The sequence below is a fragment of the Oncorhynchus gorbuscha genome, linkage group LG19 (genome assembly GCF_021184085.1).
Source record: "Oncorhynchus gorbuscha isolate QuinsamMale2020 ecotype Even-year linkage group LG19, OgorEven_v1.0, whole genome shotgun sequence".
Lineage (NCBI taxonomy): Eukaryota > Metazoa > Chordata > Actinopteri > Salmoniformes > Salmonidae > Oncorhynchus > Oncorhynchus gorbuscha.
The window spans coordinates 14,429,520-14,453,471 of record NC_060191.1 but is presented as its reverse complement, the minus strand read 5'-3'; the positions used below and the strand labels follow the sequence as shown (position 1 = coordinate 14,453,471).

Genomic DNA, 23,952 nt, shown 5'->3' with positions numbered 1-23,952 from the left:
CTCGTATAGACTGTTACAAAACTGTGCATTAGTGTGTTCAAACACCTCGTCTGATTTGTTAAGACTTGTGGAAGACCAGGAAAAGAAAATAATAGGTCTCCACCATGAGACCCTCTCCGGGATACCATCTTCTTGGCTCCTGGTCTTGCTGTTTCCTGTGGGGATCAAAAACTGAACTCACTCCTGTTACCTCCGCAACCATCCCCAACTATACGAGAGTCCTTTCTTCCCCCACTCTCTCCCTGTGTGCTGCCCATCTGACAGCTTTATGGGACTTGCACAGCAGGTGAGCAATCAGTCCCAATTTGTCAAACAATGAATTATTTGTGTTCTTATTTGTTGATAATCCAATGTGACAATTTACCCGACGCAATGTGACAATATACCTGCTTATGGGGTAAATTGTCACAAGTGCACACTCTCTATTTAATGGTCTACAACTCCGTACTGAAATAAGATATGAAGATGTAATGAATGCATCATAAGTGCCCAAGACTTGCTTCTTTCATTTGGTATGACATTTATACCATTGTGATGCATTGTCCCCAGTAAATGTTAGACAGTGTGAGAAGTGTGACAACATACCTCACTCTCCCCTACATTAGACAATAACATGCACAATGCAATCATGTATGTCAACATGTGTCCAATATGTTATTGACACAGACGTGGTGGCATAGCAGGAAGATTGGTATGCTGTGAACCAAGAGGTTGTGATTTTGCACAATGTCATCAGGTGTCAAATATGTAAGTTGAAAACATTGGATGTTAAAAGCACTGTGTTTGTGTAACTGTTTCTACAGCCTGATGGTAAAATGATACTTTTATAGTTTAATTAACATATGAGACAAAATTGAACAAACACATTTTAAGACCCACTGAATTTTTGCCTACCTTTCCTCATGTTGGAAAACTAAAAATGAAAAGTTGAGTAAACCAAAAAAAAAAGGCAGTGGAACCAGTTACTTAATTATTCATATTTAGTTAGTGTACCCTGCCCTTGAGTTCTCAATTGAATGTATGGACAACAGCTGGATCAACGACTACAATCCCAACACTCGGTTTTAATGTTAAGAAACGTTATTAATCCTTCTAGCAATACGGTTTTATAAACCTTTGGAACTTAACTTTCATGTAAGCGAGAAATATTATTTCAATTGTATTCTTATTAAATTAAAAAAGATACACTTACTGGGAGCAGTTTTGCAAAATTGCAGCTGGATGTTTTCACACACCACCTTGGATACCTTGGATAGCACACTTTCTCTCATCTTGCGCTCTCATTTCTATTGGTCCATTCTATTGGTCTATTCCATTCCACATTTCCGACTGGATCGCATGTATTTCTCAAAATACAACTGGGTGCAACTGTCCTAAACTGCGTACAGTAAGTGTATCTTTTGGATATAATATAATATTTCTAGATTATATGAAATTTAAATTCCAAATGTTACCGAAAGTGTATTTGCATTTAGACAGGGCATTTGGCCAGCGTTGGGCCATTCCCCTCACTAAACGGGACATACTAATGGCTCAATGTAATGGAATGGAATTGGAGTCATGAATACGGGTAAGTAAGGTTGTAAGGTTGTGACAGTTCTTTGACTATCTATGACCATCTATTTAATGCAATTTATGTGAAGGCCAAACTTACAAACAACTGTGATTAGGATGGATATATCTTCAAAAGACTTGCAAAAGCGAAGCAAACGCAGTCAATCTGAAATTAGAAAGGCAGGTCTCCAGAGAGTGTTTATTGATGTAGTTAACAAATAATAAAGGCGCAATTCCATACTAGCCTGTCCCAAAAATATTTAGGTTATCTCCGAATGTTCTAGCTATTTTCACATAGAAACTTCATATGGGAGTAAGGATGTTTGATATGTTTTTTAGATTTGTACCACAAACTATTTTTGTGGGATGAGAGTGGCCAATTCGTCCCTTTTAGACCTATAGATGTCCCCTGTACAATGATCCACAAACTGTACATGATAAAGACAACATCGTGGTGTCATTATACTCCTTATCGAGTGCTCTAAAATATGGAGTGTCTTGTTTCTGAAATATATATATATATATATATTAGAAATTGTCCACTTTTATCATGATTTTCCCCCAAATGGTTTGTGATACAAATTGAAAAAGCCAAACATCCTTCCCATGAATAAAGGTTCCATGTGACAGTTGCCAGAACAATCTGAGATACCAAAAATATTTTCAGGCATAGAATTACCCGAAGATAACAAATGAAAAACAAAGACCAGTACAAACCCATTATAGTTTATTTGACATACAGATGCTTTTGATTTCTGCTTAGGTGGCTTTAGTGAAAGCACAGATCCTGCTTACACAGACAGGCAAACTAGCACTTTGTCCAGGACGCTTCTGAACAAACGTGACCAATAATAAGTTGGGTGGAAAACACTGGGGTCCGTCCTCATTCTGTCACAAAATCAATTCAGTCAGTTTGTCTCATGTTTACTATACATCTGAATGCAGCAACCACATCTGACTGTCTGTCTTTTTGTTACTGATATCCCATGATAATTTACTCAGCAAAAAACAACAAACAAAAACATAAAGACAACAACAACAACAATTCTACATAATGTCACAAATTAAACCTACATTGAAACCAAGACGCAAAGTTTGTTTTTAACTGGGCGGGAGCCTTTTAAATAACCGATTCAACAAGCATTTACATTGTCCCGACTCCCAATGACAAACACATCATCATCCCCATACTGTCACATTTCAATGTCTCACTCCTCTCCTCTCTGTACAGTCCCATCCAATCACAAGAGCAGTTTTGTTCATTCCCGTCCAATCAACAGCATTCTTGGGTCTCTCTGGTCTGGTGAAACTAGAGGACAGGACGGGAAGGGGGAGGTGGCCTCTCAGTGGTGTGTGGTGGAGGGGGGCAGATAGGTAGGTATGTAGGGGAGAAGTCCTTAGAGTCTGTAGTGGCCGATCGAGTGACCCGATCTCTCTTGTGCATATACAGTATATATTTAAATAATACAGGTAGCAGCAGCACCCCTTCAGCAATGAGTTGAGGGGGCGAGGGGGACAAAGAGGGGGTGGAGTGAGAGGGCTCCTCCAGGCTCTGTTACTGTGTAGGACCTCCTCCCTCAGGTGAGACAACAGGGTCTCTGTTTTGGCCTCTCCGGCGTCTTTGCTCTGTCTTGTTCCTGTTCTCAGAGTCCTCCCGGTCACCTGCCTCCCCTCTCTCCCTCTCTCTGTCCTTCTTCCTCTCCCGCCGGTCTTCCCCCTGGCTGTCCTTGTCCCGGCGGTTGTCACGATTTCTCCTTTCGCCCCGCCGCTCACCCTTCCTCCCCTTACCTTGCCCTAGAGATGGAAAAAAACACAGAACAGAAAACACTTGTTAGTCAACTGCTGGCATCTGGTTAAAAGGTGCCTTTTGAGTTTACCAAGGAAAGAAAAAATTCTGTTTCTATACACAGCCTGTCCAATGTATCAATTTTAAAGTTTCTTTATAATGATTTCTGCTGTAGATTAAACTCTGATATTTTCAAGTGATCTACATGACTTTACACAGAGAGCTGGTTGAGGTTCATGGCAGGAGCTGCACTTTCAGATGAGGAAATACAGAATAAGATGATTGTGAAGAGAGAATGGGTGTGATGATGGCTGTCCAGGGAGTAACTCTGTAGAATGGCACAGTACAAACATGTTCCCCCTATTCACCACTAGAGGTCAGCCTTGCATCACAGACAGTGGCCACACCCTGTGAGCAAGGTTTATTTCAGCTGTTGCAATTCTCCACTGAAAGGCTTTGTCAAAAATAGAATGCCTTTAAATAGTTTATCTGCTCAGTTGATCTGCTCTTTCGCCATCTCATAAACAAATCAATTTCATGGAATGTTGTAGAGGTTACCACTGAAAGCTGAAAAGCCCCACATCATTAATATAAAACACCCCGAGAGAGAGAGAGAGAGAGAGAGAGAGAGAGAGAGAGAGAGAGAGAGAGAGAGAGAGAGAGAGAGAGAGAGAGAGAGAGAGAGAGAGAGAGAGAGAGAGAGAGAGAGAGAGAGAGAGAGAGAGAGAGAGAAAATGAAAAGCAGCAGGATTGCGAAACTGCTGAGGTAGGCACGGAGCCCCTCTCTCCCCCTGGCCCCCCTTCAGCCTGTGTCCATTAATCAGCCCAGCCATGCTCTGAGCTCCGCTCCATCCTGACCAGGCGGAGAAGGGCTCGCAGCGCACGCCAGCCCAATGCTGACCCACACATTCCTGGGGTCCAGCCAGTGCGATATAGGGCCCTACCATACAACTCTGTTTAGTCTTCCCTGGCTCTGGTCGGCAGGAATAATGAAAGCACACCAGCCTCAAAGGTGAGACAAAACTGGTGCTGGCACTGGTGCTAGCTCTCCCCAGCTGTAATCTGTATCTGAACTATCTGAGCTCAGGGCAGGAGAGGCCCCCATACATCCCACAAGGCCAGGAAGATTGTAGGGTATGTGTGTGTCCAGTGTGTGTTTATGGCATATGTGTGTGTTTGTATGGTGTGTGTGTGTGTGTGTGTGTGTGTGTGTGTGTGTGTGTGTGTGTGTGTGTGTGTGTGTGTGTGTGTGTGTGTATAGTGCAGTGTGAAAGAGACATTATTGAAAGGGCTTTGGTGGGTTGCTCTTGCAGCAGGAGTGTAGGGTCCAAACAATGTGTGGGGGTGTAGAGAGGGATAGAGAGAAAGTGAGAGCAAGAGAGAGTGAGATAACTAGAGAGAGAGAGAGAGAGAGAGAGAGAGAGAGAGAGAGAGAGAGAGAGAGAGAGAGAGAGAGAGAGAGAGAGAGAGAGAGAGAGAGAGAGAGAGAGAGAGAGAGAGAGAGAATGGAACAGAGACACAGCGAGAGAGAGAGAGAGAGAGAGAGAGAGAGAGAGAGAGAGAGAGAGAGAGAGAGAGAGAGAGAGAGAGAGAGAGAGAGAGAATGGAACAGAGTTACAGCGAGAATGGAACAGAGACAGAGAGAGAGAGAGAGAAGAGAGATGAATGGAACAGAGACATAATGATGGAGACAGAGAGAGAGAGAGAGAGAGAGAGAGAGAGAGAGAGAGAGAGAGAGAGAGAGAGAGAGAGAGAGAGAGAGAGAGAGAGAGAATGGAACAGAGACACAGCGAGAGAGAGCAAGAGAATGATAGAGAGAAAAATAATGATGGAGACAGAGAGAGAGAGAGAGAGAGAGAGAGAGAGAGAGAGAGAGAGAGAGAGAGAGAGAGAGAGAGAGAGAGAGAGAGACTGGAACAGAGACACAGCGAGAGAGAGCAAGAGGATGATAGAGAGAAAAATAATGATGGAGACAGAGAGAGAGGGGGAGACAGAGAGACAGGGAGATAGAGAGAGAGACAAGGAGAAAGAGAGAGACAGGGAGACAGAGAGAGACACTCAGAGAGATGGAGATAGAGAGAGAGACACACAGAGCGACAGGGAGATAGAGAGAGAGACAGGGAGACAGAGAGAGACACTCAGAGAGACAGGGAGATAGAGACACACAGGGAGATAAAGAGAGAGGGAGATGGAGAGAGACAGAAAGAGACAGGGAGATAGTGAGAGAGACACACAGAGAGACAGGGAGACAGAGAGAGAGACACTCAGAGAGACAGGGCGATAGAGAGAGACAGAGAGACTGGGAGACAGAGAGAGACACTCTGAGAGACAGGAAGATAGAGAGAGAGGCATACAGAGAGAGACATGGAGATAGAGAGAGAGTCACACAGAGAGACTGGGAGACAGAGAGAGAGGGAGACAGAGAGTCTCAGAGAGACAGGGAGACAGAGAGAGACACACAGAGGGAGACAATGAGATAGACAGGGAGACAGAGAGAGACACTCAGAGAGACAGGAAGATAGAGAGAATCACACAGAGAGACTGGGAGACAGAGAGTCTCAGAGAGACAAGGGGATAGAGAGAGAGACAGGGAGATAGAGAGACAGGGATATATGTATATATATATTTATAAAGAGAGAGAGACAGGGATATATGTATATATATTTATAGAGGGAGATAGAGAGACAGGGAGATATAGAGAGACCCACAGAGAGAGAGACAGGGAGATAGACACACAGAGAGAGACAGGGATATATGTATATATATATTTATAGAGAGAGAGAGAGAAAGAGAGAGAGACACATAGAGAGAGAGACAGGGAGATAGCGTGAGAGACAGGAAGATAGAGAGCGACACACAGAGAGAGAATGATAGAGAGAAAAAGAGAATGAGAGAGAGAGAATGAGAGAGAGAGAATGATAGAGAGAGAGAGAATGATAGAGAGAGAATGAGAGAGAGAGTGATAGAGAGAGAATGATAGAGAGAAAAAGAGAATGAGAGGATGAGGGAGAGAGAATGAGAGAGAGAGTTATAGAGAGAGAATGAGGGAGAGAGTGATAGAGAGAGAATGAGGGAGAGAGAGAATGATAGAGAGAGAATGAGAGCGATAGAGAGAGAGAGAAAGAGATGAGCAGCATTCTGAATCTGACTCCGCCCCCCCATCCCACCCCGCCTCTGGCTCTTTCAACACAGGAAGTCCCCTCTACACACATTGTTTTGTTTGTCATAACCATTTAAAGATAAGCGGATTAGTCATAATCTCTGGGTTTCCTAAAAACCCAAGGCACAACTTCATCTGGGCTTGTGTTGAGGTGATTACTGGGTATGTTTATCAGAGAATGCTTTTGTCTGTCTGAACTGTGTCTATGAATTCTATAAACTGTCCAGCGATGCAGTGGACCCGAAGGAGACACTTGAATTAAAACACTTTCAACAGAGATTTAGCACATTCTTACCAGCATGGTCATTACCGCTACACTACAGTGGATGACTGGCAGTGTTTTTTGGGATGGTTTGTGTGTGTGTGTATGTATGTGTGTGTGTGTGTGGGGGGGGGGGGGCAGCTATTATAAAATAAACATTTTGATGTGACGTGTGTCCACATAAAGTATGATCAGGTTCAGGCATATGGTTTATATAAACTGTAAAATAGAACTGTGAAAAATGACTATAAAAGTCATATCAACAGAGCTGGATTATAAGATTACTGTAACTAAGGACAGCTTTCAAAAGTGTTGCAACTTCACAAGAATTTATGCAAGTGCTTGGCTTTCACGTTGCTTAGCCCTCGCTAGATATCTCAGCTGAATTGATACTTTCATTGAACTGTCATCTGGCATTGATTATTTACCATTTTTATCATAGAGTTGGGGTGAAAGGGAAGATATAGAGAGTTAAAGTGAAAGAGAGAGCAGTGAGTGTAAGAAAACAGCTGAAATTGTTTCTCGGGATCACCCTGCAATACACACTCCTATGCAGTGCAATTACACTAATATCCCTACAGTGCAATGGTTGCACAAAGTACTAGACATCATGCTGCTCAGTGCTCACTGGTGTGCAGACCGATTGTGTGTTAGGGTGCCTGTGTGTGCAGACCGTTTGTGTGTTAGGGTGCCTGTGTGTGCAGACTGTTTGTGTGTTAGGGTGCCTGTGTGTGCAGACCGTTTGTGTGTTAGGGTGCCTGTGTGTGCATGCGGGGGAAACAGTTTTGCACGCTGTCAGAGAGGGGATGTGCAGGAGCATAATTAGTCTAATGACGCAGAGGGGGCAACATCCTCCATGGCAGGCACACTGTCGTCCAGGGGGCTTTTGGTGGGAGCCAGGCTGGGATTAAAGGCTCTGGGCTGTCCCATAGGAGAAATGCCCGGAGCTTTGAAGGCTACGGGACGCCTGTCCCGCTCCCCCTCGCTGGGGGACGGGACGGGGCTACCTTCTAGCTGGGTTAGATAGATAGGGGAACGGTGGTTTGGAGGACAAATTAGCCGCAGTTGTTAACACAAAGGTGACAGCAGGCAGGTGTAACGGATGTGAAACGGCTAGCTTAGTTAGCGGTGCGCTAAATAGCGTTTCAATCGGTTACGTCACTAGCTCTGAGACCTTGAAGTAGTAGTTCCCCTTGCTCTGCAAGGGCCGTGGCTTTTGTGGAGCGATGGGTAACGATGCTTCGTGGGTGACTGTTGTTGATGTTTGCAGATGGTCCCTGGTTCACGCCCGGGTATGGGTGAGGGGACGGTTTAAAATTATACTGTTACATTGGTGCCGTGACCCGGATTACTGGTTTCTGCAAAAAAAGGAGGAAGGTCAAAAGGGGGGTGAGTGTAACGGATGTGAAACGGCTAGCTTAGTTAGCGGTGCGCGCTAAATAGCGTTTCAATCGGTTACGTCACTAGCTCTGAGACCTTGAAGTAGTAGTTCCCCTTGCTCTGCAAGGGCCGCTGCTTTTGTGGAGCGATGGTAACGATGATTCGTGGGTGACTGTTGTTGATGTGTGCAGAAGGTCCCTGGTTCGCGCCCGGGTATGGGCGAGGGGACGGTTTAAAATGATACTGTTACACAGGCAGGCGAGGACATGTATGTTAACATTTACGACAACCAAGCATGTTGAAGGAGGGGGAGGAGGACACTGTACACTGAAAAGACATGACACCTCTGGCTACTGTAGCTCAACAGAGCTTACTAGAGATGAAACGACCAAATCAGAGTTGTGTTAAAGAGGAAGAGGGAAAGTGAGGGTTCTTGCCCTGTGACTCATTCTGTGACATTCCATATTTCTCTAAGTACTGGACCTGTTTAAAGTCCAGCTCCTGTTGTCATTTTTGTGGATAAGGAGCATAAAACCTCCTTGATTCATATTGAGAGTTCCTGCTCTCTGATTCATAAGGAGGGGGAGGACTGGGGGTGACATGGAGGTTACAACGTTCTGTTTAAAAACAGAAAAGACTGATGGAGAGAGCCAAAAGAGAAGAAGTTAGAAAACAACAGCCATTAGGGAGAGCTGGAGAGAGACGGCAAGAGAGACGGGGAGAAAAGAGACAGGGAGAGAAAAGAGAGGGAGGGAAAAGAGAGGGAGGGAAAAGGGGGAGAAAGGAGACAGGGAGAGAAAAGGGGGAGAAAAGAGACAGGGAGAGAAAAAAGGGAAACAGAGAGAGAAAAGGGGAGAAAAGAGACAGGGAGAGAAAAGGGGGAGAAAAGAGACAGGGAGAGAAAAGAGACAGGGAGAGAAAAGGGGGAGAAAAGAGACAAAGAGAGAAAAGAGACAGGGAGAAAAAGGGGGGGAGAAAAGAGACAGGGAGAGAAAAGAGACAGGGAGAGAAAAGGGGGAGAAAAGAGACAAAGAGAGAAAAGAGACAGGGAGAGAAAAGGGGGATAAAAGAGACAAAGAGAGAAAAGAGACAGGGAGAGAAAAGGGGGATAAAATAGACAGGGAGAGAAAAGAGACAGGGAGAGAAAAGAGACAGGGAGAGAAAAGGGGGAGAAAAGAGACAGGGAGAGAAAAGAGACAGGGAGAGAAAATTGACAGGGAGAGAAAATTGACAGGGAGAAAAAAGGGGGAGAAAAGAGACAGGGAGAGAAAAGGGGGAGAAATGAGACAGGGAGAGAAAAGAGACAGGGAGAGAAAAGAGACAGGGAGAGAAAATGGGGAGAAATGAGACAGGGAGAGAAAAGAGACAGGGAGAGAAAACAGACAGGGAGAGAAAAGAGACAGGGAGAGAAAATGGGGAGAAATGAGACAGGGAGAGAAAAGAGACAGGGAGAGAAAACAGACAGGGAGAGAAAAGGGGGAGAAATGAGACAGGGAGAGAAAAGAGACAGGGAGAGAAAACAGACAGGGAGAGAAAAGAGACAGGGAGAGAAAATGGGGAGAAAAGAGACAGGGAGAGAAAAGAGACAGGGAGAGAAAAGAGACGGGGAGAGAAAAGGGGGAGAAAAGATACAGGGAGAGAAAAGGGGGAGAAAAGAAGAGAGAGAAAAAGAGAGAGCTCTTTCTAGAGAAAGACAAAACTTGGCTGGAGAAATAACAAATAAACCTGGTCTGGGGATGGACGGAGGCCCTTGGGGAGTGATGGAGGGAAGATGGAGGGGTGAAGGGATAGAGGGAGGAGGATGTATCAGTGTCTGAGGGGCTGGTGGGGATTAGAGCGAGCTGGCGGAGGTCGGACCAGTGACCCCGTGGCGTATGCGGAACGTAAACACGGAGCGGAGGGGACGCGCCAGAGCAGATAATTAGCTCTGCTCACTGGATGTTCCAGGAGCCGGCCGGCCGACCCGGGGGAAGCAGCTGGGTAATCACACGCAGGGGCAAGGTCGATAACCGTGTGTGTGTGTGTGTGTGTGTGTGTGTGTGTGTGTGTGTGTGTGTGTGTGTGTGTGTGTGTGTGTGTGTGTGTGTGTGTGTGTGTGTGTGTGTGTGATAACTAGGCCTCGGCCTACAGTGTGTAACCGGCACCCACCCACCCACACACCTACCCACCCACAGCTCTGGCCTGCCTCCACCCCGCTCAGGCCGATCAGCACAGCACCGACTCCACACTAAGACCTCCACTCCACCACGGGACAGGGGAACAGGAGCCCCATTCAGGAGGAAGGAGGGGTGGTGTGTTTTTTTTGGGTGTGCAAGAGAGAGTATCAGCAGGGTGGAGAAAAAGGGGAGAAAGAGAGAAAGACGACAGACTGGGGGAGGAGCAGAGGCCACATTTCACAGCCTAAATGACAGATTCAACCCAACCAGGACTCTTTACAAATTACCGCCTATGGTTTTTAAAGGGACAAGTTGATGTGTGTCTGTATTCAGATCTGTGTGTGTGTTGGCAGCTGCTGTTATTAGTCTAAACTAATGATTCCCCCCGTTGCCTCATGGCTCCCCAAGGGAGGATGTTTGAGGAGTCTGTGTGTTTCTGCTTCACAGTAAACTTTTCTGCTGAATCGCTACTGAGGGGTTGTGTTTGTGCTGTAAGTAAAGGCTGCCTAGAGGCCCTGGTGGGCTGGGGAGCTGGGGGCCTGGGGGGCTCGAGGGCTGAGGGCCTGTTGTCTGACCCTTAACACTACAGTCAGGGCCGGCTGAAGGATCAGTCTCCCCTTAGCCACCAATGACAAACAAACCACATACAAATATAATAAGCAACAAGCAAATATGTTTTTATGACCCCAAACTCCTTCTTACAAACACTCTTTCTGTTTGGCTTCGGGTTGAAAACATATTTTTGGGAATTCATTAGAAATCATCAGATCAATGTTTACGAGGACAAATCGAGTGTTTTGACATATTTTTATAATCAGTAAAGTCTGGATTCGGAGCGTTAGAGCAACAACACACAGGCGTTTCACCATTATCCACTAAACCACAATGCATATTCTTAAAGTCAACAATTCAGGTCCCTTAAGGAGAGGAGAGGAGTGGCAGATGACTGACCAGTCATTTCAGATTATAGTGTAGAGACAAAGTTGGTTCTGGAACTCTAGCCTACAACTGTACTAACAATGGAGATAGTGACCTGTCCTACTACTGATGATCCCGTATAGTTATTATAGTATTTACCTGGACATCGCCTCCTCTTCAGGACACACTCTTTCTTTTCCCAGATGGGGGGACAGAGTTTTCCGTAGGCGGAAGGGAACTGGACAACTTCCCTGGTCCTCGTCTCCTCACCCCATTTAAATCCACAGGTTTTCCCTGACCGGGAGCAGGGGCTCCACTCCCCCCACTCACCCACCGCGCAGTGCACTGCACAAATGATTAAGAAAGAGGAGGAGACACACACTGTATGTTACAAGAGGCATAGACCAAAGATATTCACAACCAAAATTCACATATAGAAGGGCAAAGACACTGTAAAGCATTTGAAGTAAACACCAGTGGAGGCTAGTGCCACTTTAAATCGGAGGTTGGGCTTGTTTTTGTTGATTGTTTTGGCTGGATACTATAATATATAATAATAATATATGCCATTTAGCAGACGCTTTTATCCAAAGCGACTTACAGTCATGTGTGCATACATTCTACGTATGGGTGGTCCCGGGAATCAAACCCACTACCCTGGCGTTACAAGCGCCATGCTCTACCAACTGAGCTACAGAAGGACTACTAAGCACACCATGTGTTTGATGTGTTCCATACCTTTCCATTCCGGCCCAATGAGCCCATCCTCAGATTTCCCCACCAGCCTCCACTGGTAAACACTCTCTCCTCCTTGTTCTGGAGCTCACCTTGAAGGGAACACTCCATGAGTTTGTCGTTTGGTTCAAACTCTTCTGGACAGACGTGGTGACACTTCCCCAGCAGCAGGTACAGGCCTGGTCTGCACCTCGTACATGTGTCATTGATCAGACAGGCATCACAGTCCGCAGGACACTCTGAAACACCAACACATACATAATATTACACCTGCACTGGAATCAAATCACATCAATACACACGGCAAAGACCTTTACAATTACATTTAACCTCATTCTTCCATTCTAAGAAAACCAAATGCAATACGATATGCTATTTTATCTCCACAGTTTTCATCATGTGATTGAGACATAGAAACAACTATGTAACGCTAATACACTACACTAGCCCTCTATTTGTAACGTGTCTAACACCAACACCATCAGGACTTGATAATAACGTAACAGTCTAATATTCTACTCACTGGGAACACATTCCCTTTGTGTGTCGCTGCAGACCAGGCTCTCTGGGCAGCTCTCCTGACACTTGCCCAGGTGGAGATAGTACCCCGCTCGGCACCGCATGCAAAGGTTCTTATTGAAGCAAGAATCACACTCCGGCCTGCACTCTGAAACACCCAGTCAGTCAGTCAACAGCCTGCAAGATTATGTTGCTCTTGAAGTGATTTGTTGAACATGCAGTATGTTAGAATGAGCAGCACTCTAAAACAGGACAATTGGCTGCACATAGATGCACATCCCTTTATGAGATTTTAGTGTACAAAATAATAGAAGATCATGCATTTGGAGTGACTGGCATGCAGTGATACCAAATAGACTTAATACATATACTAAAACACAGATTAAGCCTAGTCCTGGACTAAAAAGCATGGAGATTCTCAGTTGAAATAGCTTTTTAGTCTAGGACTAGGCTTAATCTGTCTATGTAAACCGTCCCTTAGTGTAAATGTAGAGGTAGGTTACGTCTTTGGTAATAGCATTTACATTACATTTACATTTAAGTCATTTAGCAGAATAGCCATGCAACTTACTTGTGCATGTGTTTCTGTCTGGTGAGCGGGTGCCGTAGAAACCACTGGGGCAGGAGGGCAGACACACCCCCATCTGCCTCATCCCATTTCTCTCCAGGAAGATAAAGAGGCGGGGCTTACAGGACAGACAGCCATTATAATCAGAGCAGGTCAGACAGCCTCCCTGGCACCCTGAGCTCACCCCTGGGTTCTCTGCAGGTAAGACGGAGGGAGATGATGTGGCACAGAAGGACAAAAGTCAGTTTAGACATTTTACTTTGTATGTGTCTCAAATGGCACAACATTGACTTCATAGTGCACTGCAGAAGTAGTGCACTACAGGAATAGGTTTCCATTTGGGAAGCAACCATACAATCAGTTGGCACAGGGTTTCTCAAACTTTTTGGGATACGGTACCCCCCCCAATCACATTTGGATCTGCCTGAAGTACCCCACTCCTCCTGTACAACTGATCGTTTGGCATATGGGTCCTTTCCAAGTACCCTGTGTACAGGCCAGGTTGGCAGGTACCCTCACAGGGTACTGCTACCCAAAGATGAGAAGCACTGATTAAGCAGAGACTCTTATCCAGAGTGCTTTATAATAACATAAGTGTATTCAACTAAAGTAATTGAGACAACGACATGATCATTGCAAAAGGCATTGTCTAAACTGACATGGTACTGTATCTGACTTTAACAATATACAAAAGATGCATCATCACCCAGCCACACTAAACCAACCAACAACGGTGGAACAGAGGAACATCCCTCAACATGTTGCTACACTATCATTTACATTCAATAGAACTAATGTGGAAATGGAGATATCCTACGTTTTTAAAAGAATCGACAATGCCAATCCAAGTTATAGTTTTAATATATTACTGCGGCTGTGAGACAGATGAAGGTGTTAACCAACACTGCAACTTAACACATCACACGTCAACATATCACAAATCAACTACGTCTCTCTCTCTCTCCTCTCTCTCTCTCTCTCTCTCTCTCTCTCTCTCTCTCTCCTCTCTCTCTCTCTCTCTCTCTCTCTCTATGCCAATTAAATAAAGATGGACTACTGCTTACATTTAAACAAGTATAGCTCTTCAGACTATATGAACTGTTTGTGGTCTATGACTTCTATCCAACTACCGCAACGAGGATACCAAATAGCCAACAAAGCGTTTGGATGGTGACAAAATGCTACAGATTTACAGATTTTTCTGGGAACAATGACCATAGAACAACTCAATACTAAACATGACAGGCAACAAGCGGGCCTGTGGACTCTCTTGGAGGGAAAAATAATCAAATGAGACGTCAAGCATACCAAGGTTCGCACGCAATGCCAGAAGCCGCGCACTCCTTATTCTCGCTCTCTCCACAGAAGGAGTACAGTTTATTCCTGGTACTATGACTAAAAGGACGAAACAATTTGGCAACATTATCAATATTCAGACAGACCTCCAGCTGACTGTCTGGCCATGATACTGCGAACACAGACAGATGAGTAATCGGCACTGGCACTGATAACTTTGCAACATGTCTCAAATTCATCTTCATTATGCTTCGTGTTGAAGATAAGCCTATTTGTCGACCCACATCGTTCACAGGGTCGACTGTGTTAGAAAGAAGGAAAGGCTGAGCTTTCATTATGACTGATGGTAGGATTAGAAAGGGATTGCAAAACTGCCTGTCTGTAGGCCTATACATCCTACTCAGATAGCAAGCCTTGTGTCAGAGATATTTCCATAGGCTCAGAAAAAAGCCCTGCCAGAATGTGAATAACATCCAATTTCTCTATTGGTTGGTGTGGAGGTTGGCACCTGCTCAGGTTGAAATTATTAACATTTTATGTACGCAAAATGTTCACAGGAAAGTGTTATTACTCAGACTTTGGAGTTGGTCTCCAGGTTAAAGTCCTGCATAAATGTGTCCAGTCTCTACTATAATAAGGAGGCTATAAAATGCCCAGGGTAGGACAGTGTCTTTGAAAGAGGGATAGTGTCATCACAGTATGTGAGACATCACAGTATGTCTACAGGCAAATGGGGAACTGAGCAGAGGCTCCATTACCACAAACTGTCATCTTGGACTGGGCATAAGTGAAAACTCATGCGTCCTGACTGCCGCTGCTGATTTAAGCTATGTGTGACTGATTTGTAGGGCAGGATGTCAAATGGCTTAACTCTCAACTCTTGTTGAATTACAGAGCTTGACCTCAGAGGACGGTGGAGATGAGGACAGACTGGTTGATAGGCTGGGTATGTACTAGGACTACCAGGTTGGGTATGTACTAGGACTACCAGCAGGAACTGCAAGTGAGCACCTGACTGAGGATATATATTGCTATTTCACACTACTGATCCAAGCTGAACTGAGCTGTATTGTGCCTGGTTATGCATCTACTGTTCCTTAGTTGCTGGAACCATGCAGGAAAGGACATGTGAAAAGATCATATCTGAGCCAGCACATTATAGTTTGGGTTGGAACCATGTGAAAAGGGTACTAGCAGGTGGCTCTGGGTTACTTTAAACCAGGAGTGCTCAAACTTTTGGGATTGGTGGGACAAAATATAATCTGAGTGGTGGGCCGCAGGCCAAACAAATGTACATGATTTATTTAAAATCAAGGTTAACAATACCCTTTTAGGGTCGTGAAATAATAGCTTTTTTGAAGGTAATCATAAAATGTCACTTCAAACATTAATCAAATGATAGCCATATAACTTGACACATTCTGATTACCATCCACTGGGCAAAAACTAGTTGAATCAACATTGTTACCACGTCAAATTGAATGTGATGACTTTGAATTAACGTGGAAAATTGATTGCAAAAAGTTACCAACGCAAGTGAATTTTGACTTTATTTTACACACATGTTTACCGAAATCCAACTATGTGGTGATTTTTGTTGTTGTGGTTGATTTCACGTTGAAATCATGTTAGCTGGCAACTCAAGCAAATGTAAAACAGAACTAGACGTTGAAATGACTTCTGTGCCCAGTGGGCAGATGTATTACATTTTTTGACCAATGTAGCATAGAAACTGCAACCACGTTTCTATGTTCATAAGGCTAATGACTTTAATGTGTGCAGGTTTGGGGGGCCTAAGCCCCCCACTGCGCATGCAAAACATTTTAGTGTCCCCCTCTTGGCCGCGGAAAGAAATATTTGCAGCTTTAAAGTTAATGGGATTTTCAGCAATTCTACAAATGTTTCCATGGGGCAGAGAGGAAATGTTGCAGTTCTTTTCTATGCTACAATGGTTAAAAAATGCAATACATCTGTCCACTCAAGAGCTGCGTTATTGGCCAGAGAATGGCATGCATGGTACCTGATGCAATGACAGGGAGCACCTCACTGAGTCAGATATTTTGAGCTCATTTAGTAGATGTCCCTTGATGGTTAAGGTAAGGGTTTGGAGAATGTACGCAGATCCTATATCAGTTCTTAAGGGGAACATCTCAGGGGCAACATCTGGGATTGCGACACATGGTAAGAGCTAGTCTCAGTATTCACCACTGCAGAGCTACGCAAGGAGCATATCAGGGTGTGCAGTAGGTGTTTTATCCTCCTAGTTCTCTGGCATATCGTGCCGTGGGTGAGTTGTTGGCCTTTTCTCCCTCCTTCATTTCAGGGTTAGCTGCCAGATTGCAATAGATCACAGAGATTGTGTTTGAAATATTTTAGCAATCTTTACAACTGCTGTCCATTTGCCCACATGTGTTCCTGCCAAGGCCCCCTAATTCACAGAACCCTTAACACAGAGGAATTTTGCCTGCCCTTGCCTACAGTAGCTCGCACTGACACAACAGGTCAATCCCATGGTAACAGAATTATGCTAAGACTCTGATTTTTCACTTTAAAATGAATGCCAAACAAAAACCATTGATTTCAAAGTTTAACAAACGATAGAACTCTATGCATAATGACTTCTTTGAACAATTTACATAGGACATTTAAAAAAATATTTTTCTGGAAAATCTGTGCAGATGCAAAGTTCTTCCTGGAAATGGGTTTTTGTAACATTGTCAGTGGAAATTGTTAAAAGTAGTCCTTGTGTATATAGTTTGAAATCAATGTTTTCTGTTTGGTATACATTTTAAAGTAAGAAATCTGAGTCTCAGCGTAATTCTGTTACCATGGAATTGCCCAACATCAATTAGGCGGCTTGCATACCCACAACAAAATTGTTCTTGCATGAGGTCTGTCCTGTGAGTTCTGTCCTGTGAGGTCTGTCCTGCGAGGTCTGTCTTGTTAGGTCTGTCTTGTTAGGTCTGTCTTGTGAGGTCTGTACTGTGAAGTCTGTACTGTGAGGTTTCAATTGCCTGAACTGCTTGAACCACTTGTAAAGTTAAAATCATTGACCACAAGATGAAAACAACAATGATTATTTTGAGCATCATGTGTAGATATAAACAAAACGGCTAACAGCAGAATGATGAAGGCAAACACGCATAGGGCACAGAACTAAAAAAAAAGAAGTTTGCCTTTCCAAGATGTTTTCTTAATCAAACGCTGTAGTGTTGAACCTCTGCAATCTCCCCCTCCTTTCATTTCATTATCTGTCCTTCTTTCCCTTTATTAGGAATCCAATCTGTTATTCACACCTAGTGACTATTTTAGACCCACTAGAAATCATTCTGGCATCTATTCTAGAACACCTAGAAATCATTCTGGCCTCTATTCTAGAACACACAGAAATCATCTGGCATCTATATTCTAGACCACATATAAAACATTCTGGCCTCTATTCTAGAAATCATTATGCTATCTTGTGTTTTCTCGCAGGCATTCACATCTCTCATTTGTGGATACATCAAGGGCAGAAGGAAGTGGACTGTTTTTGGCCAGTTGACTGCATGGTCAGGTCCCTGACTGAGAGCTCATTCACCCTGCTCTCTCTGTCTAACTATCACAGATAGTCATATGTCAGGCCGGCCTCCTTCAATTAGCACCAGCTAAGTAGGCTGCGATGCACGAGGGGAGGCCCACAGCTTGTCTATCTGGAATGCACCCACAAACCAATGTGGACCCACAATTTCTACGCAGGCATGTAGGGTTTAGATAAGAAGATGATATATCAAGTTGAAGAAGTGGTTCTTAAGAGGTTAACCACTTCTCCAGGCGTATGCGTATGAGACGCACCCCAAAACACTGCTATTGTTTGTTACCAGCCTACCTTTCCAGATAACAATCCACCTGGCAACAGGTGATGCATGCAATACTGGGGCGGCAGCGTAGCCTAGTGGTTAGAGCGTTGGACTAGTAACCGCAAGGTTGTGAGTTCAAACCCCCGAGCTGACAAGGTACGGTCACCTTGCTAAGAATGACAAATCTGTCGTTCTGCCCCTGAACAGGCAGTTAACCCACTGTTCCCAGGCCATCATTGAAAATAAGAATATGTTCTTAACTGACTTGCCTGGTTAAATAAAGGTTAAAAAAAATATATTCAACCATTCTACTAAGGCAGAAGAGCACATCTGGAAGCTCATCTGGAACTTCAATATAGTGCAGAGAGAGAATAATGAAGCATGGTACTACTGACAAGATACAGGGTGAGACCTGTGGAGTTACTTGACACAGAACATGATATCTATTAGGCTTAAAGAAAGATGCTGAACGGATACCTTCATGCAGAGTTCTCCAACTCTGGTCCTGGAGAACTACTGGAAGTGCTGGCTTTTGTTCCAGCCCAGCACTAACACACAGAACTGGGGTTGGAGAACCCTGCCATGGTCAATGTTGCTGATACTCTGAACATCTAGGAAGCAAAACAAAAATAAGTAAAGTGTCTACTGATTTACCTGAGCTTCTTTGTTGTGTTTTGGATATGATGATAATTTTGCTTCAGAGCTTTGAAATACTGTAAATAATTTCATACAAGATACTAATCCCTCTGAATTTCTAACTGAAAAATTGTTGTATTCTGAATTGCCAACTAAATATGAACATATGAGTTCCCTCTTCCATTTTTTCAACACCACAAAAAATGATCACCACAGAAAGTAACAGTTATGGTAAACAAAAAAAATGTGTTACAGCTTTGGCAATTCTACACAGAACGCCCTTTAAAGATGAACATGGCCAGGCTTTCATGTATTTTCACATTAGATGCACAATCTTATATTCTACATGTATTACAATCAAGAAGATAACTGTATCAGCATCCTCTAACAGCAGTTAGATGGCACGCGCTGCCACATGCTTAAAGCTTCTACTCAGTGTTGCACGGAGTTTGTCAAGGAAGCATAAGCACTGCAGACATTCCATAACATCAGTGAAATGCAAATATAATACACTTCAGACGAACTTTCTATGTAATGAATCATTTAGATCAGAATAGTATAACATACTTTGTCGGCAGACATGCCGCGTAAAAAGTGCTCTGCCACTGGCCGCTAGAGAGCGATGGGAACTAGGGGATGCAGCGCGCACTGCGGATGGAGCTTTGTGGAATACACTTCTAAGAAAACTGTCAGGGAACACTGACTGATTGGATTTCATCAGTAAAAATTGACAAACCCGAGGGTCATGTAATGTTGAACGCCATGCAGTCCAATGATTGACTGCGGTGTGGTTGAGGACGAAATGTGCGTAAAATTGGCGGCTGCAGAGAGTAAAGTACGCATATTGCTTTTGTAGACAGCATATAGTGAGTTCCACAGAGGCATGTTGCCTAGTGATTAAAATGAAGGTTTATTGATCTGAAAACAACACATATTTAGATTGGTCGAGTTGCCTTTGATTATAACTAAATGCTCTGTACTTAAAAAACTGTATCATATTATAAATGATAAGCTACCCACCGTTTCAACATTGTTTTGACACATTCATTTATGGGAAGTTTCATATGTTGTAATAGAGATTGAACCACAGGACTATGTTATTACATCTCCACCTCAACCAAAAAACATTCCAACCCAATTAGGCATATTTCCTAAAGATCTTTCATTGTAAATGCCATTGTCAAGTATGAGATGTTCAAATCATATCGGTTAACCTTGATACAGTACTCATATTGTTATGTTATTTATACATCTACATGAAAAGATGTATGTCATATGGTATGATAGGCACTACAACACTAAAGTAGGGTTCAATGGAACAGAGACTAGGAGCATGTGTGTGCGCGCGAGCTACTCACTGCATGCGCGGGCGCTCTTTACTCACGTTTATGTTGCCGATACCTGGAGGGTTGCTGCTGACAATCAGTGTATTCCATGCAGTGCAAGATCAAAACAAAGGAGATCAGTTGTAATTGCATAGTAACCCGGAGATGATGACTTGAATAGCCAATGTCAATGTCCTCCAGAAAAGTGCAGCTTTGATTCCACTTTTATGAGAGGGAATGTGTTGTCTTATTCCTGGAAAGAGCAGAATCCCCTGCTCTGCGCAGAGAGTGATGTCTGATTTACGATGGCCCAATGACACCTGGGCCGTTTAGACAGTAACATCCTTGATAGAATCCTCATGTGTGCCACAGAGCGAGACCAAATCAGGTATCCGTAGTGAGCATATTCCCACAACCAAACCGTTAGATTATCATCCACCGCGGGAAAAATAAGATACTCAAAGAAAGAAAGCGTAGATCATATAATCGAGGCTGGCATATTGATACAGTTTCAGTTGTCTTCCTGTATCCTCCACTGATACTCTCTCGAAGTTCGCCGCGCGTCCAGGTGTGAGGGCTACTTTATTGTGCCCTGCGTGTAGGAGGTCATCGCGTCATCCCCATCATCTAACAGAGTAGACAAAAACTGGGAGCCGCGCGCGTCACTGGCAGCAGCAGCACCTAACTGTAATAAAGTACCAAGATTCGACGAGGTGAGAACCAACTTGATTGTCGCGCACTTCTCGTTGTTCGACAGTTAAAGCAAAAATAATCTGCGCAGTTTCATCTCTTTTCAGTTTTGCGTGCAATACTCATTCCCCCACTCCAACTCGCTCTCTTATGACTTCAGCCCTCTGCGGTCTCCCTCTACACGCTCGAAAGTTTATTTAGAGGGCAAGCACCCCCACGTTAGATTTCCTTCGTGTTTGACCCCTCCGTTGAGAAGCCTTTTACTTGGCATGGTGTTGATAATGTGTCTTTGGGAAATTGCGCTGTTTTACGCACGTAGTATTTCTATGGAATTTCAGATATTCACTGTTTATGGCCAAATAGTCCTTTTAATTTCGATTTTATGATACACTTTTATTATGTTTGATTACTGTTATTTCTGGCTACAGAGAAACACACTTTAAACGATTTAATTGTTTCTAGATGGCACTAATTGGATTCATCAAGAACACAAAACAGAAGTGCACTTGTGCTAGAAAGCCTTATTGCATGACGTGCTGTTTATTTTGTGTCGTTTTTGATGTACAATCACTTGAAACTTCAAGAGGCAAGTCTCCATTCTCTGCTTGTATATAACACGCGAGCTTGGTCTCGTGTGCAGCGAGCGGAACCTCCGATGGGACCTGCGGTCGCGTAACTCTCACAGAGAGAGTGAGAGTGAGTGGGAGGGAGAGAGAGACATTTCCTAGTATAGCCTAATCTGGTTTGAGGGGGCCTGTCGAGTAAAGTGTGGTATACAATTAACCCAAAGCCAGGCTCCTCCTTAACTCGCGTCTTTTGAAGCTACTGAATATATTCCATTTTAGACTGACGTAATTCTCCACGGCAATTATATGGCTCTTGAGTTTATGAATTTGTACACTTTAGAGATAAAATACGAGAAGACGATCAGTGAGCTGCTCGAGGGACTCAGCATGGGACCCTCTCTAAAGGAATCTCTGTATTGCATATAGATGCTGTCATTACACGCCGTAACCAGTTGGGTTTGCAGTACGGAGCGCGCATGTTTATGTAACAAAGCACTTTGGACAATGGCATCATTTTTCTTTAACCTATTTGTTATTGTATGGTGTTCTTGTTAAAGAAGGCATCTAGCAAGGGGAGCTTAACTGAACATCTGTAGGTAGGCAAAAGACATGCTCATTGCCATACCATGAGAGAAGAGAAGCAGTTTGTCTCATCACCTCTAGAGGGAGTCAGTGCCATAAAAGCGTCTGTCTGTAGTGATTCATATAAACGGAACATGTTTTGAGAGATCCACTTCCATTCTGTGTGAGGATGGTCACACTAACACAAAATAATGTACTTGTATGTTCTATCCCAACAACAACACCAGCGATGGGAGGGATGATGTAGGGAGAGAGAGTTATATGTAATTATTTACCCTTTTGTAATTGAACTATTTTCACATCATTATAACACTGTATATAGCTATAATATGACATTTGCAATGTCTCTATTCCTTTTAAACCTTTATGAGTGTAATGTTTACTGTTAATGTCTGATCATTTATTCCACTTTTGTTTAATATCTACAGTATTTCACTTGCTTTGGCAATGTAAACATGTTTCCCATGCGAATAAAGCCCTTTGAATTGAATAGAGTGGTTCCTCTGCTGCTTGTCTCATTCCTAGTGGAGGGTTATTTACATGTCTGGCATTGTGAGCAGAGTGGAGGCCTCTCTCAAACCAGCTCTAACTGTTGATGTTTAGAATAATATAATGCAGACCAATACTTCCCTCCATTGTGGCCGCTACATCAATCACACTGACGTGGAATATAATGTAAGCGTTGTGTTGGTTGTTTTTACTGTAGGAGGGTGAACTAAAGTCTCTATTGTCAACTGTACCTACACAGAACCAGGCCAAGCAGTAGTATTGCAGATGGATTTGTTTTATAGTGATATAATGTCAAATACTTTAACCACAGCTAAGATGCAAAGGACCGACCTCAACCATGATATGTTCACATCTCCAATTGTATTTGTCACTGATAGTGTGCGGACATTATGCTCAAAATCCATGGAATGAAGATGATAGCTAGGTCCCCAAGATGTTGAACATAAGAGAGGGTTAGAAACAAGCCCCTCTTTGTACCCCCCCCCCCATAGTGTTGTCCCATACAGAGGGGTACTGCCTGGGAGGGCAGGAGAGGGGGTGTGAGGGGGAAGGTCGCTTGGTCACTCCCTGTGACCGCCTGCGAGGGGATCCATCAACACCCTTAAATGAAGTCTGCCAGGTGCACGAATCAACCACAGAACAGTGGGCTCCAGCTGACAATGGGGCAGTAGGGAAAATCAAACTCCGAGCCAAGGAACTGGGAGGAATTATCATGTTTTATTGGATACTTCTATTTGTCTGCCACAGCCTGCCTATGTCTGTTGTCATCCCATCCATTGGGTTCTTTGCTTGAATTATTATTTGGACAATAACTAAGGTTGTGTCCCAAATGGCAGCCTATGGGCCCTGGTCAAAAGTAGTGCACTACATAGGGAATAGGGTGCCTTTTAGGAGGCGGACACTGACATTCTCCCCAATGATGATGCCCATGTGCAGTAGTTCATCTTCATTGTCTTACCATTACGATTCAGTTACCCTGGATGGCAATGGAGATGGAGATTCAAAGTGGGCCGTGATGGTGAGCCATGGAGAGCCTGTGAAAACACACAGCACCCTCTCTGTCCTTATAAGCATGTTTTCTAAGGCGGCAGCAGCGTTCCATTTTAGCAGCCTGTGTCCTGATGATAATCCCAGGTTCACACTGATCCAGGACATTCTCCGAACATGAAGCAACCAGAGTGTGCATGGATGGGATGAGGAGAGGGAGAGGAGTGGGTATGGTGTCAGTCATATTGAATGTGCCCACGAGGGCACTGTGAAGCGCTGTGCCCACATTCTTATCTTGGTACAGTCAGATTACCTTGGTCTGAAGGGCTTTGTCTGTTCTTGTAATTCTATTTCTATGATGTCACCCTCACAGCCAGAGCCTCCTAATAAATGTACGTTACTTCATGAGACTGTCCTATCTGGAGGCAGAGGGCTTAGATCAAACCACTGCGGCATGCATGAGACAGATGCTTGTATTGAGGT

The 23,952-nt window shown here is 44.0% G+C and overlaps 1 protein-coding gene across 1 annotated transcript; it reads right to left on the bottom strand.

The window, feature by feature from the left end:
- Positions 1–1,739: 1,739 nt before the first annotated feature.
- LOC124005616 (R-spondin-3-like) lies at positions 1,740–21,033 on the bottom strand. The gene is made up of 6 exons (XM_046315032.1): positions 20,194–21,033; positions 13,042–13,233; positions 12,475–12,618; positions 12,044–12,190; positions 11,376–11,561; positions 1,740–3,348 (listed from the first exon to the last, which is right to left on the bottom strand). Exons 1-6 carry the CDS (start codon positions 20,285–20,287, stop codon positions 3,110–3,112), a joined length of 1,002 nt encoding a protein of 333 aa, XP_046170988.1. The 5' UTR covers positions 20,288–21,033; the 3' UTR covers positions 1,740–3,109.
- Between the last annotated feature and the right edge of the window lie 2,919 nt (positions 21,034–23,952).